The sequence below is a fragment of the Condylura cristata genome, unplaced genomic scaffold (assembly GCF_000260355.1).
Source record: "Condylura cristata isolate star-nosed mole 26May11 unplaced genomic scaffold, ConCri1.0 scaffold00023, whole genome shotgun sequence".
Taxonomy (NCBI): domain Eukaryota; kingdom Metazoa; phylum Chordata; class Mammalia; order Eulipotyphla; family Talpidae; genus Condylura; species Condylura cristata.
The window spans coordinates 20080602-20096854 of NW_004567124.1; the positions used below are offsets into that span (position 1 = coordinate 20080602).

Consider the following 16253-nt stretch of genomic DNA (forward strand, 5'->3'; position numbering starts at 1 on the left):
TGTAGGGAAGAAGTGAAGTTTATAACTATCTGCACTAAAACTACTAGTTCATCTGTCATTCCTTTTAAAAGCTGGAAACTGAACTGTTGGCATCATGCAGGCAGAATTAAACTTTCATCTTGCAACAGAATATGCTATTTTAAAAAGTTTTCTGGACTGTCCCATAAACAGACTCTATACTTAGCCTAGAGTTAACCAGTTTATTTGATTACTTGGCCTCTTGCTTGCCGCCCAAATAAAAAGCCAGTCTGCATGATTAGCCTGCAATATAGAAAACAAATGTGGAGTAAGCTTCATAAGTATAATAAATGTTTTTTCAGTGAAAGCATTCCACCTTTTCTAATTTATTTGTCACAGTTGTTTTATCTCAGGGAAAAAGTATTCGATGATATGAAACAAATGGGGATATGTATTAATAATATCGATGTTTTACAGATGTCAATGAATGTGACCTGAATCCAAATATCTGCCTTAGTGGGAGCTGTGAAAATACTAAAGGCTCATTCATCTGCCACTGTGATATGGGCTATTCAGGCAAAAAAGGAAAAACTGGCTGTACAGGTATGTTTTTAAATCAAACAATAAAATGTTAGGTGATTGAGAGACTACTACCATAATTGTACATTAATATAAATTTTAAATTGTTAACATTTTAATTATAAAGTGCTTTATATAACATTATCACTGTATATTTGATATTTGTCATACTTTAGATTGGATGTATGCTAAGGCTGCTTTTTTTTTAATCTATGAAAAAAGTATAACAGATAAGTTACCACTGCAAATGACACATTTTTGTGAAGTTAAAATCACTTTAATAGATCAAACTGGTTAAGATGTTAATTAGCAAATATTCATGTTCCCCCATTAAAACAAGAATTTCCCAATAGCTTCCTCTGCTAACACTTGATTATGGTTTTATAACTGAAATTACTTAAAAATGAAAGCACATTCTACCATTCATGTATTTCATTAATCTTCATCTGTCTTCCTTCCCAATCCTTAAATTCATCTACTTTGTTGATTTACTAAATTGTTTTAGCCCAAATAAGTCTTTATTACTGGGTCTTAACATATTTATAAAGGGTAATAATTTAATCATTTGTAATTTTGTAATACCAGTAGCACATAAAAAATCTTTTCATATTTTTTTGGTAGAGATTTTCTATTAAATGTTAAATGGAAGAAATCACCTGGGTGAATGATACTGTTTTTAAGTGTTTAGTTAGTATTTTCAAACTCAAGGCAATGATGTTAATTAGAATAATGTAATTAAAGTTTACTATCGTTACTTATGACAATATAAATGATTATAGCATATAGCATAATTTTAAACATAATGTAGACCACAATAAGCTTGAACTAGATAACTGACAAATGACACTTTAAATTCCAAAAGCCTGTTTTATGAGCTCTTGTGACTTCAAACATGAAAAAATGTGCCAATTGGTAGTGTAATAAATTTATAGAACCTTTTATTACTTATATCAGTATTTTCAAGAAAGCCTCAAATATATCTAGTATCATTTCAGACTATCAACAAATGTTAAGACTCAAATGTGTAGAATATACACGCTCACCCCCAATAATATTACTGTTACTTCAGAAATAAGATTCTAGCCAAACTATTTAAAGAAAACATGAAGCTAGGATGTTTTTGAGCTGACTCTTACTCTTCATCTAAAGCATGACTCAAGGGCCATCTTCATCATTGGCACAGTGTTTAAAATGTCATCTCTTCATGTGGTCTCTGGAATACAAATAATGCTCAGTTTAGTATGTCCATAGCTCATACTTTGTTTTAAGTTTCCAGAATAAATGTATGACTTGAAGTAAGGGGTAGTGGTTTGGGAGTAAAGAAGGGGAAGCTAGGACGGTTGCTTATTGCTTTCCCTAGTAGAGGCTAATATTGTTTAGATTAGTTGAATTCACTGAAACTCAATCCAGAGAATCATCCTTTTTATAAAGGGAGAAGTTAATCTAGTTGGACTATCTTCATTCCCTACAAGAAATGGGTCTCTAGAATTCCATGCTTCAAAGTCTGTAACGGAGGCATGTGCAATCTGGGCTCCTTACCTTGAAACCAAACTTAAATTTTAATGCAATATTAATACCCTGTTTGGTGAATGAGTTATAATATATACAGTGTACTTGATACAGTGCTTGGCATAGAGTAGTAGGCTAATAAATAATAGCTATTAGTGTTATAGTTAAATAAGACCTATAGACAGTAGCAAGAAGCCACTTTTAAGACATAACTTCTAGTCTAACAAAATTCTATATTACATTTACTCATACATGAGCAAAATCAGTTTAAAGAAGGGGAATCTTACTCTGTATTTTCAAAAACTCATTTTTCATAATGAGTTTGCATTGATGCGAAGACTGGTGAAGAGAACTGTGTACTCCAGATTAGATAAGATGTCACAACTTTTACATTAAAAAACAGCAGTCTTTAGTAAATTGTGTGCGCATAGGCATAGATTTGCAAGTCCAAGAAATATGATATCCTCTTCCAAGGACCAATGTGCCACCTTCTGCTCCCCCTACTCATACTTTTAAATTGCACCCTAATGATTTTTCACTTTCATAAACCAGCTACTATGTACAAAGAAGACTTGCATTTCACAACCCGTTTAGTATTATAGTGACATGGGTATGTGAAATTTTGTGTAAAGGAGTAGAGCTCTGAATTTTATTCTTCCACTAGTCCATGAGCTGGAAGAAATCACCAGGAAATACAAGTATTTCCTTGATTCATCTCCCCTGTTGGGAAGTATGAAGGAGTGGGTATACTAGGGAAGGAAGAAAAAGAGGTCCTCTGTAAATACTGTTATTAACAACCAAGGGTATCACATTTGATTGGAAATGACTTATACAAACAAGGATTGGCAGCAAGTTTGGTATACTTAAAAACAAGTTTGAAAAATTCCAAGCCCAAATGTGTTTTTTTTTAAATCCCATGTAACTGGGGCTCTTTTGGTTTAAAATTAGTGTCAGTCACAATTTAGAATACCATCAGGTTACCTTGGTGATAGTCATGTTAAGTACAAGTGTTCATAATGCGCCAGGCAACTCATGTAAATAGAGATACTTATCTTGCCTAGTGGGATCAGCAAACTACCCAACAAATAACACAAAGAATAGACTTGAACTATGTTTTGATGACAGATAAAATAAATAGACTTATCTACATCTGTCTCTATACATACATACATACATATGCATATATACATATGTTTGTGTGTATTTTTTAATGAGTGCCCTACAAAGGAATTATACAAATATGTGTGCTATTTCATAGGGAGGAACTGTGTTTCATGTGTTCTAAAGGAAATGTCCTCTGGGTTCCATTACAGCTTTGTCTAAATATTTCAGCTCCCTGTCATTACGGATTGTTTCCATTGTAACAAATAAACATGTTTTCCCCCCAATCACTTTAGCAGTGTTCAAAATCCACCCACTGACTTACATTCCCAGCCCACACGGGTTTCTCTTTTCTCCTTAGGTTTTGTCCAAATCATGGGCATTGCTGAGAGAAAGTTCAGTTTAGTGGAGGAAAAATGTACTTTTGCTTACACAGTTTTTCTTTCTTTGGAATTAAGGTTGTTTTTACAATTAAGGGTGAATTGCAGTTTTCTGTAGCCCCCACTGTAGCTTCTGCTGCTTGTGCTACATACTTGTAATGTAGCACAACAAATTAGAAAAGCAAAACTCGGTGGCTGGTAAGTGGCATCCATGGTGGTTCTGGCTTTCACAGCTAATTTGTAGGCTCAGTTAGTGATTCAGATATACCATTAACGTCGAAATTGTTCTCAGTTAAAATAACAGGGTTTCTGGATAATCTCATTTCTGAATTATCCATTTCTTTTCTCACAAGGAAGGTTGCTGGTGGGACTTAGTCCATAAGACAGAATCATATACTTCAAAACTGTTCGAATTCAGTGAGAATTTGTGCCCATTTCCCTCCAGCTTCTTATCACTGCTAATTGTCCCCCACTGGCCATCAGCCTGCAAAAACTCCATGGGTGTTCAGTTAAACAGTTTTGGCTTAAATGTGAAGCCAAATTAAGAAATCCAAGTAGCCTTCACGTTTGCCCCCCTCCCCCCATATATTCTGACACCCTCTTCCTGCATGCCTGATACAAGAGCCCTGAGCCCCCATGGCAGCCAGGGTCAGGATCTGCACGACCCAGTCCCAGATGGCACAAAGGCAGGTATTTGTATGGTACACCCTCTCACTGTAATGGACAGAGGAGATCAGAGCAGCCCAGAACACACTTGCTCCAATGTCTGGGGAACACACCCACAACCTGTGTCTGGGGTCTGCTCGACCACACCCTGACCCAGCATGAGAGCCCCAAGTAGGATCTTTGAGCCTTTGTGAGGGAGCTCTGGTGAGGAGGTTGCAGTGTCAGCCCTAAATTTGAATTTCTTTGCTTTTCTTGGCTTCTGCTTATTCTTAATCTTAAAAGGAATTTTCTGTCTGGAGCAAACTTGTAGGGGAAAGAGAACATTTGTACAGAAAGAGATGTTCTTGGCAGGCATGTGCTCTGTTTCCTTCACATCATTGGAGGGTAGAGGCTTGAATACAGCATTTTTGTTTATTTGTTTTCCTTATGGCTCAGTTTCCCCTTCTGTTTGCTTTTATTATGAAATATGGTCTTAGACCCAAGTATGCCATGGAAATGATTAATGGATAATGCTTGGTATGTATACACACAATGATGCTTCCTTCGTGCACACACATGCACACACACACACACACACACACACACCTCAGAGATGCTTCAGTACTTTATAACAAAGTTTTTCTAATTCATTTGTCCCTAACTGAGAATTTAAATCATTGAGCTAATGACTTACAGAACTATTCACAAAACACAGAACTGAATAGTGGTCTTTGAGTTTCTCCTAGTATCCTAAAGCCCATGATAATACAGCCACTTGCAAATATAACTTCTTTTCACCTTAAAAATATTGTCATTATCTTTATTTTCCTAAATCAGAAGTTTATACTAGCATAAAGGGAGATACTCCTACAAAGTGAGAAATTTCTTAATTCAAGATTAAATGGGGGAAGGTTCAAGGTTCCACATGAAAATAAGGTTAAGCACTGGGTTAGTCAGAAAGTTGGAAAGAAAAAGATCACAGAATTACAATGTAGACAAGCTATGATCTCTGGAAAATTGTACTTGGTAAAAAAAAAAGAGTAAATATTTCTATAAACCTATTAATACTCAGCAAGATTTTGAAAAGTTCATAAAGCAAGATGTAGGATAAAGTCCTGATGTAACTATCAAAGTCAGTCTGATTAGGCGCCTGCAGCCCAAGAGCAGTCATGCCAATTATCAAAGAAGGAGGCTGAGTTCTGGGTATTCCTGGCTCTGACCTTCACTGACTTTGGCCCCTTGAAAGGACCCTTCTCTGAGAAACTCAGGATTAGCAAAGTAGAATGCTTAGTACTTCCACTTAGAAAAGTTCTTGGTTCTGTAACATCTGGAGGCCTTAATACTTAGGCAGTTGAAGTTCGTTGTTTCTAGTTAACTCTGAGGTGATCATAAAGGAAGAAAATTAAGACAGGATTCTGCCAAAGTGGTGGTTTGTGTCATTAATTCTGGGAGGGGGGTGATCTGAAAAAGAAAGAAGTGTTGATCAGCCTGCTGGGGAGCTGGGCAGGTCAGATGGCCTTTAGTGAATTCCCCTGCCTGCTTACCTCTGTTGTCCCTGGGCTGGCCCTCCTCCTCATTTCCTTGGAATGTGCTTTGCTCAATTATTCAGTTGGTGAAGGCTCCCAGTCCCAAGTCTCAAGCTGCCTGGTATGTGCCTCCCTTGACCTGCTGTAATAACTCAACAGGTTCATGTGACTGCCAAGGTTACATTAAAATTCATCTATACAGTACATTGTAGTTTCAAGAACATTCTTCCAGGCATGTTTCCATTTTATGATTGTTAGTGATATTACAAATTTTTTTTGTAGGGAAAATGTTGTTACATTATTTTGTATTTGCTCTGGAAGTTATGAAAAAGATATTTCAGATAAGCTTCAAGAGGACTTTCTAACACACAGCATATTTCCAAACACTTTCAGATCATTTAATTGGGCTCCTTAAGTAAACAAAAGGCTGAACAGAAGTTTCATACTCAGTTTCTTTTCCATGGTACTATTTAATGGTCCCAGAAGATTCTTGCAATGTTTCATGTGCTAAAATTATTCCTCTTGACCTAAGTTTTGTGTTAGCTATCAGCTTCCATATGGAACCATAGTATCCACACTTAATTCTTGTTCTTAGCTAATGAAAAAGTTGTTATGAAGTTTAGTGTCTGTATTCCCTCATACAATAGATTAATTTTAGGAAATAAAATATTGGTACCAATTTCAATTCTGATCACCAACTGGGTGTCTTATAATCAACTAAATTCTAACACTATTTACCCAGAGCTAGTGTCCGACTCCATAGGATAAGGACTCAACCCCATAAGATTGCCTCCAATTCAGATGCCAGTCACACATCTAGATTGTTACCTGTACTTTTGACAGACTATAAATTTCATAAATCAGAGGTTCCTACCACCCTTTCTTTGGGTTGGTTTAGTTTGCTAGAGTGATGAAGCCTGTTTGTTCACTGGAATACCTGTTTATCCAAGAAGCATACATGGAGGACATACATAAAGAAACATATGGGGAAAAGGCAGGAACCTCCATGCCCTCTCCTAGGAAACCAGTTCAGTTCCCTGAACCTCCTTGACAGGGAGAGCTTGTACCAACTTGGATAGTCTTTGAATATCATCCTTTTGGATTTTACATAGGCTGAATGATGAAATCATTGGCCATTAATTCACTCTCCAACTCCTCTTCCCTTCCTGGAGGTTCAGGGAGATGGGACTGAAAGTTCCAAACTTCTGATCACAGGTTTGGCTCTTCTTTATTCTTCCTTACTTTGCAAGTCACCTATCATTATAAAAATTGACACCTTTATTGCACTCATCACTTATGAACTTCTATAGACTTTAGGAGTTCTATGCTAGAAATTGGGAGGAAGACTTACTAAAAATCACGATATCACAGGAAAAAAGCATAATTCACTATATACTTTATATTCTTTTCTGTAACACTTCATAATATAGAATCTATATTGGCTAAATATGAGAGTGGAATTTTGGAAAATGGAGAGGTTTTGAGGATTTGTGATCTTGATCAGGTACTTCTTTTACTAAAAGTTCCCATTGGAGATTTACATGAAATATGGAAGAAGGTTTGAGTCTCCAGTGTCTTCTAAGAAGTTAAAAAAAAAAAAAAAGACATCTCACACGTTGCCTTGAGAAAATTGTCCTAAATACTTGAATTAACCATGTTTAAAGTTCAGTTTTTATAGAAGTAAAGTGTAATTGCTGATAGTATCTTACATTTAAGAGTAAAATATTTAATATATACAATATAATGGAAATTTTTTTCTATTATGCCAATAGCTCTGTATATACTCCTTTGTAAGAGATAAGGAGAACAACATGCACCATTCCTCCATAGTTGACTTAATAAAATAAGTGAATCGAAATAGAATAATTGGAATAGAAACATGATCAAGGTGTCAATGGTGTTGATCCTTAGGTGACTCACTTTTTAGGGTCTTCGGCTAGAAAGAGGTTCATTTTGTTTTGCAGTGACTGGACATTTACAGTAAATTAATGGAAAATAAATAGAGTTAATAATGGCAACTAGCATTCTATTGTTCTTTCTTTACGAATTGAAATATAAAGCTACTAATAGATGTAGTCTTTATGTGGGCACTAAACCAATCTGTATTTTACTGTGGCAACTGAAGAGTGTCAACTTTTGAATATTGCTAAGCTATTTAAAAGACAAAAAAAGGCATCTGCACTACACTTCTTTTTTAACCACTGGTTATTTTTCCAGATATCAATGAGTGTGAAATTGGAGCACACAATTGTGACAGACATGCTGTATGCACCAACACAGCAGGAAGCTTCAAATGTAGCTGCAGCCCTGGGTGGATTGGAGATGGCATTAAGTGCACTGGTAAGTTAGAAAATAGAAATTGCCTCTTGAGACTACAAAGATTACAGATACGAAAGTGTTCATTCTGTGAAGAAAAATTCAGTGCATGCATAATTGATTTTTAAATGTCACATTTTCTGTTCCTAATGATGTAATCTTTTTCCTCAAGATCTGGATGAATGCTCCAATGGGACCCATATGTGCAGCCAACATGCAGACTGCAGAAACACCATGGGCTCTTACCGCTGCCTCTGTAAGGAGGGATACACGGGTGACGGCTTCACATGCACAGGTAGGTTCATACTGGAAACCACTGTGCAAACAGCAGTCAGAGAAGCAAGGCGTTGCACACTTTTCAGCTAATGATCTCTTCCTGAGGATTGGGTCAGCTGTAGGCAATTTTTAAGAAAAGACAGGTTATTTAAAACTATGTCTTTGTGGAATGGAAATTTGAAGTCAGGTCACTTAGGAAGACCTCAGAAGCTAAACATGTAAGTATATAGATAGAAGGTGGGTGGGTAGATGGATGGATGGCTATATAGGTAGACAGATAAAGTTACATAGTAAATATGTATGTAATGACATCATTAGTTGAAAACAAGTCATACCTCTTTTAATAATCCTTAGCTTTTATATTTTTGTGCCTACTTCTCACTTTTGACTTGTTTTCCATACCAAAATCAAAAAGGTGAGCTTGCTGTAAGAAACAATGTAAGGAAAAAGGAAACAGATATTCTGAATCAGGTCAATTCCTGCTTCAGCCATCATTGTTATGATATCACATAGGTATAAGTAAAATTTCATTCCTACTTTGTAAGGAACTCATTCACTGCCAGTTTCACTATATGTTATTGATATCTTCTCCTAAGCTCTAATGAATTACCATGAATTGCTATAGGTGTTTCAATATATATAATTAGAAACATGACTATAAATTTGATATACATATTTATATGAATATGTATACACAGACAGCATTTTTTACATCAGTGGTATTGAAAATAGACATTGAAGTCCACTTCTCATTGGCCAATAGGAAGAATAACTGTCCAGATGGCTCAAACATTCATTTATCTTGAACAATTTGCTCACAAGAAGCCATTCAGATTTTAAAGTTATTAGGGCCCAGTGATTTGCCTGGAATCCTTTTTAACTCACTGAAGTTGTACCACATTTGAAATAGTTGTAGCTTAACCCAGTGATATTTTATCATCTTCAGCCTCCCTTTACTTTTTAAAACAACTCCAAGTGTCATGTACTAGGCACCTATAGTTCATGTGTTTGGTATTTAATGCTTGTGTTTATTAACAAACCTCAGTAAAGATTAAGTAGGGATTTTTGGTTTCCTCTAGAGTTGCTATTCTAGTTCTTCGCTTCCTAGCTGAGCTGAGCCAGCACTTAAGAAATGGACATAAGCCCCTGCATGTTATTTTTTGTCATAGATATGTCCTCATTTGTATGAACCTGCTTGAAAATCCCTTAGTTTGAATGATTCACTAGATGAATCACTTATTTCACATCATTGAGGATAATTTTGCATTCAGGATTCTGCATCTGAACCCCCTTATATTCATTAGCTATTAAATTAACATTCAGTGGAGAAAAATAAATGAGTTGAAGTGTCAAACAGAAATTAAGATTAGATATTATAACATTCAAGAAGTTGAGAGTTATAAAAATTGTTGGACCTGAGGAATTGGAACACCTAAGTATGAGAAGTAACTTGTGTTTTTTTCCACTATAGACCTTGATGAGTGCTCTGAGAATGTAAATCTGTGTGGCAATGGTCAGTGCCTAAATGTCCCTGGAGGATACCGTTGTGAATGTGACATGGGCTTCGTGCCCAGTGCTGATGGGAAAGCCTGTGAAGGTAACTAACTGATGGAGAAGCTGCCGGGGCTTTGCAGGATCTGATGAGATGAGGTTATTTAAGCATTCCTGATTTTTTTTTTTTAGATGTGTTTTGGCTTTAAATCTAAGCTGGCTAATTCAGTTTATGGAAGGATTAGGTCTCCAGCTCAACCATTTCTCTCTGCTCAGAGAACATCTCAGCTCTCTGGCCACAAGATTCATATACAGTCTTAGCCAAATGGTCTGCAAAAGTAAACCTATTGGTCATAGGAGAGAGAGAAAATAACCAAAGGCAATTGATTCCATGCAACCTATTTATTTATTGCTAGATGAAAAATCTCAAAGTGCCGTATAAAGTCCCATGGAAGGGTTTTTTTTTTTTTAATAACTAATATGGAGACAGAGTTTTTAATTTCTACTCTAGTTTGGTTTCTGCAGAGCAGATAGTATTTTCTATAGGTAGAGTTCTAAATGTCTCACTTGGTCTCTAAATATCCTATATGAACATGAAACTATCTTGGCAGATCCATGTAGTGGTGTGCTAAAAGTTTATTGCCATGTCACAGTGCCTATGAGTTCAAGGCTCTGTCTTTTTGAGAAATAATGGTCAGACAAATCAGAAACCTGGGAGCCCACTGGCTAAAGATGGATCCCGTTAGAAAATCTAAGATCTTTCTCTTTACCCACATTTGTCAAAATTGAACACATTATTACTTATTGAGAATTAGTGACTACAGTGAACTAAAGATTTCAGTAGAAACAGGCAAATGATAGCAGTAGACAGAAGTTCAAACAAGTCCCTGATTAATGTCTTAGCTAATAGTTATCGCGTATGAATGGGGCGTTAACTCAAGTCAGTCTTTTAGCCATGACATGGATACTGATTCCTTTATGCAGCTCTATGTAAATACTTTTCTTTGTTGTGGAGCCACTGGGTATTCTTTATACAGTTTATATTAAATATGCAGAGTTTGATATAAAATTCCTCCAAGGCAAGAAACCAGATTATACTTTTGATCATGTGCCTAATGCCTTGTTTACTTTTGTTTCTCCAACATCCAAGGAAAACAGGTACCGTGCCACCTCTGCTAGCATAAATAGTCACAGAGAACCTTCGGCTCCTCTTAATGCTATAAGGGGAGGTTTTGTTTGTTTGTTTGTTCTTAATATAAATCACTGCTAGCAGAGCAGTCATGGCTATTTACAGCCAGTCTTCAGGCAGAAAATGTGTCCACATGTCAATTCAAAAGCAGAAAGTTCAAGTGAAGCAGGGACAGTGGCATAGAAGAAGCATCTGCAGCTTTTAGACTCCATCAACAATAGCAAACACACACCGCTATAATAGAGCTGCAGAGGATTATAAAACTGGTTATAACAGTTACCACAAAGCCTTTGTGGTTCTTAACAGTTTCAACCCACAGCAGACACAGTGAATGTAAGTGAATGTATAGATTAAAACAACCAAAGAATTTAGCCTAAGGTGGTCTGTTTGCCTCTTATTTTACCAAAGTGATGTGGAACTGCATGAAACACCATAAACTATACACACACATGCAAATGTGCATGTGTGGGTGTGTATATATATGTATGTGTGTCTGTACTGCATAGCCCACTGCGTGGCACATAATAGACTGAGAAAATTCTTAATATATAGCAAATTCCATTGGAGAAACATCTAGATTGGTGTCAGATAATTTCCATTTCCTTAATAACACGATAATTATGTAAGTCGGTTTCTTTAGCAAAAACTAAATTTGCCAGAAAGAAAAGAAAAATATTGAATGGTCTCACTTATAGGAGGAATGTAGAGAAACCAAATAAGGAATCAGAAGAAAAAGTAACTATAATAAATTAAAAATCAAAATCACCAGGCAGCTATAGTTCAGGGACATTCTATAGGGGAGGAGGAAGAAGAAGGACCAGGATGAGGATGGGAAGATCACAAGGGACTGTGCAGGGTGAGCTGGTGGTGGGAATTTCATGGGGAAGCCATACAGTGTACAAAAATGAAGGATAATGTAAGGAATGTATTTTAAAATAAGATAATAGAAAATTAATTTCATCCTCCTCCCCCCGCCCTTTTAAAAATCTCTTCTGAAGATATCGATGAGTGCTCCCTTCCAAACATCTGTGTTTTTGGAACCTGCCACAACCTTCCAGGCCTGTTCAGCTGTCAGTGTGAGACTGGCTATGAACTGGACAGAAGCGGCGGGAACTGCACAGGTAAGATATCCATTCAAATCACAATCTGCTCCCATGCGGTCCCTGGGACCATACAAGGATATTCATAGTCACAAAGAGAAAAAAGGGATAAAGGGCCAGGAGTCACAGACTCTATTTCCTCAGACCTGGGGCTGGTTAGATGTGCAAATACACAGGAAAGAACTGAAAACAGTGGAGCACCCTTGGAATCAAACTCGTTGATTTGCAATGAGGAACGGTTTAGAGGTGTTTAGCTGTAAAACTTTCTGGGCATTCCTTTTCTACTTGAGTACATGTCCAGAGTTTCCTTTCAAAGGTCATGCCTGGAGATCATGGGTTTTCTTCTGGCACGTCTCTGTCGCAATATCTTTCTTCAAACCTGGTCCTCACAGTCATTCCCAGAGAACATGGTACATAGAACTCAGCCTCCTGCTTCTAGCGTGTAGATCATTCTCTTGTGCAGCAAGGGACTCGCTAGAACGTACAAAGAAAAAATAGAAAAGCCTTAGCACCCAGTGGGACATCATTCCATTCACCTTGGCACTCAAGTAAGACTTTGAAAGCCATCTGCAGTTCTCTGCCTTCATCCATACGAGGACACTGAGGAAGTGAGTTCCAGTCTGTACAGGCTCAGGATTTCAGGGACAAAAGAAAATTTTTCCAACCAGCCACATAAGCAAGCCATGACTTGGTGGCTCTTCAGGTTACCACCACCAACGAGCACCACCCACCACGTCCTGAAATTGCTCTGAATTAGGATATTATTCCCCAGGCACACGTACTTCTCTTGGTTTTTATAGAAAGTATTGTGACACCAAATTGGTCTCTGGAATGCCTCCGGAAATTGCCTCTCTGTGATTTATTTCCTCTCTTCCATGCCCCAAATCACCCTAGTGTCATGCTACCTCACCTCATTTCTGTCAGTTTGCCCTGTCCCTCCTCGTTCATGTGCAAATTGCGAAAAATCATTTTCTGCAATGAGACCTGCAAAAGGATTACCAGGCCCAAAGGGCAGGTCTCCAAGAGGTATCATCTTCATTTCCTGTCTCTCCCCTCTCAATCTATTCATCTGTTCTTGAGAATTACGTGAGTATTCAAAACAGACACAAGGATTACTCAGGGTTAGAATTTGCCAAAACCCATGTCCTAAATGTTTGGAATTCTGTACATATTTTTAGGATAGAAACTGAAAGGGAAATAGGCAACCCAGCATCAGTGGCGGAAGAGAGAGAAAGGGAAAGAGATTCTTAGCGGGCTTGAGGAAACTTGCTAAGCCTGGGGCCCCTGTCTCTGCTTGCACCTGGCCATAGCGAGGCAAACACACCTGGGGCAGGAGAGGGAGAAGCAACAGAAGACCCCTGCTTCTGAGGGCTCCCGGGACATCTTGCTCTAATTTGATGAAATAACAAGCCACACATATTAAATATATTTTCTTAAAACCTGTGTCTGAATTTTTGGTTGACCGAGGTCACACTACTGTTTTGCTTTCAGTTACCTTGACTGGAATATTTTCCTTGCTTCCAAAATTATATTTTCTCCTCATGACAAATTTGAATGCTAGATGTGTTCCAGGGGAAAAAAAGACCCAAGACTATGACATACTTCCTTCCTGAAGTATGTTTCAGAAAAGGAAGATTCTATTTCTAGCTGTAATTGAAACTAGTAACTCCTGAAACTTCTTAGGGGAGCCTTCTGGGGTGCTCCCATTTTATAGTGATGTCTGCCCTTGTTGGCACAGGTGATCATTCTGCTCCTTGCTGTTCAGTTTTAGACATACATGAATGAATAATCCTGCCCCTTGCTGTTTGATTTTAGACATAAATGAATGTCTGGATCCAACCACATGTATCAGTGGGAACTGTATCAACACCCCAGGCAGCTATACCTGTGACTGTCCACCCGACTTTGAGCTGAATCCAACTGGAGTGGGCTGTGTTGGTAAGATATTAAAGTCTTTTTGGCGAATCATACTGTTTGTTATTTTTAAAGCAGTAACAACATTCCATTCTCAAATGTTCAAAGGGAGCAATATGAAAATTTAAACATTTCCTAAGTCTGCCTTCTACTTTGGGGTTTTCTTTCTCTATCTGGGTTCTTAGTATATGTATGTTTGGTTCCTTTTTTAGTTTCTCAGTCATATCAAAATATGGTTTTTAAATACTTTCTGAAGTGGGTTTGAATTTTCAACCCTCATTTCGAAAGATTCCATCTGATGCCTTTTTGTTTGTGTATGGTAAATAGATACCCGCTCTGGAAATTGCTATTTGGATATTCGACCTCGAGGAGACAATGGAGATACAGCCTGTAGCAATGAAATTGGAGTTGGTGTTTCCAAGGCTTCCTGCTGCTGTTCTCTGGGTAAAGCCTGGGGTACTCCTTGTGAGCTGTGCCCTGCTGTGAACACATGTAAGTGAACATCCTCCTAGTTTTTAGTATTATTTCAAGGAGAGTGCTTTTTAGATCCACAGAATAAAAGCAACAAAGGAAGGGATCTGCCACCAGCCTCTGCTTTTCAATCAGAAAAGGAAGATCTATCCTTTCAGCTCTGTTGAGGAACCTCAACTCCCAATTTGGAAATTGAGAACAGCCCGTTGGCTTGCACTAAAAGGTCAGGTAGGGCAGGTGACATCTCAATGCTGAATGAAAAGCAGATAGCATTATTCTAAAGATTTTCTAAATTAGGTCATTTCTATCACATAGGAGTGGGATATATACATACATATGTTTCTCACATATGTCAAAGTTTGTAGAAAGCCAGGAGAAGAATCATCAGATTTGAAAAGAGCATGATGATTATGAAGAACTGGCTCTTATAGAAGGTCGCAGGGACAATAAAGAGCAGAGCAAGGTCATCCTTATTCATGCTAATATATATCACACTGCTAATAGGGTACTGAAGTGAATGTTTTTGAATGAAATTCTTGGATGACAGAATTAACAGGGGAAATAAGAGACACCATGCAAAGTTGTTTTTGAAAGTCAGAGGAATCACTGTCACCCTCTGTAAAACAGAGAGCAAGAAAGACCTCTAGTCATTAAGAAGAGACGTGGGAAGGGAACCAAACCGGAGCAGCTTTTCCTAGGGCTCTGTTTGGTTTTGGGGGCAAGCCGATTAACATTATTAAGAGAAGCTGTAATTCCCAGGAAGTGAACTGAAATGAGACTGAGCAAAACATAAAAATAGAGCCATTTGTTGGAAAACAAAAGGAGAAAGAAAATCTTGAAGGAGAAACAGTGTTGGAGATAGGGAATAAATTAGATCACAAGAACATAGCCCAGAAGAGTAGACAGAGGATTCAAATGAAGACAGCAGCTTTCCATGTGGCACCATCCCCTTCCTGCAAAAGACCAGGGTACATTGAGAGGTTAACTAGCCTCGTAGGGTGAGGTAACTGCTAGAGTCCTGAAAATGAATATTTTCAGTTGGCTATGTCAGTATTTCTCTCGAGAATACTACTTATAGAAATGTTACCTTCAAAAGAACTGAATTTACTTTTTCCTTTCTATAGCTGAGTACAAAATTCTTTGTCCTGGAGGAGAAGGCTTTCGACCCAATCCCATCACTGTTATATTGGAAGGTAACCCTGTTTCTTCTCTCTTAAAAGGCACACATTTTAAACTACCCTGGGTTTATTTACAAAGCTGAGGAAATGCTGTTCTTATTTTGATAGATATTGATGAGTGCCAGGAGCTTCCAGGATTGTGCCAAGGTGGAAAATGTATCAATACCTTTGGCAGCTTCCAATGCCGCTGCCCCACAGGTTACTACCTGAATGAAGATACACGTGTGTGTGATGGTAAGTGACCCTTATACAATGACAAGTTCTTTCAGCTATTGAAAACTAACCTTGAAACCCAGCATTGAGCTACCAGGAATATGCAGAGGTTAGCCATAGACACAGTGGCCTGTTCATGGGCACGACCAGGGAAACCTTCTAAGCACATAGCAACTTGCACCATTGTTACTGACACCACTTCATCTCCAATATGTCCCAACTCCCCCTCTTTTCTCAAGAAAAGAGGAATTTGTCATCTAGGGCCATTGTTCTCTTTATGGCTGTAAGGAGTTTTCCATGCTTTTCAAAGAAGCCATTTTTTTTTAAAGATTTATTTATTTATTCGTACAGAACTGGGGTACAGGCCAGAGATGTGGAGGGTGAGAGGTACCAAAGACAGAGTGGGG

General features: G+C 37.8%; 1 protein-coding gene across 1 annotated transcript in view; it reads left to right on the top strand.

The window, feature by feature from the left end:
* Positions 1-16253, top strand: part of FBN1 (fibrillin 1) — a 226687-nt gene that overhangs the window by 158205 nt on the left and 52229 nt on the right. The window contains exons 32-40 of the mRNA XM_004687821.2: positions 436-561; positions 7916-8038; positions 8187-8309; positions 9762-9887; positions 11969-12091; positions 13886-14008; positions 14312-14476; positions 15580-15648; positions 15742-15867. Coding sequence (XP_004687878.1) covers positions 436-561; positions 7916-8038; positions 8187-8309; positions 9762-9887; positions 11969-12091; positions 13886-14008; positions 14312-14476; positions 15580-15648; positions 15742-15867 — 1104 coding nt within the window. The remainder of the gene's footprint in view (positions 1-435; positions 562-7915; positions 8039-8186; positions 8310-9761; positions 9888-11968; positions 12092-13885; positions 14009-14311; positions 14477-15579; positions 15649-15741; positions 15868-16253) is intronic.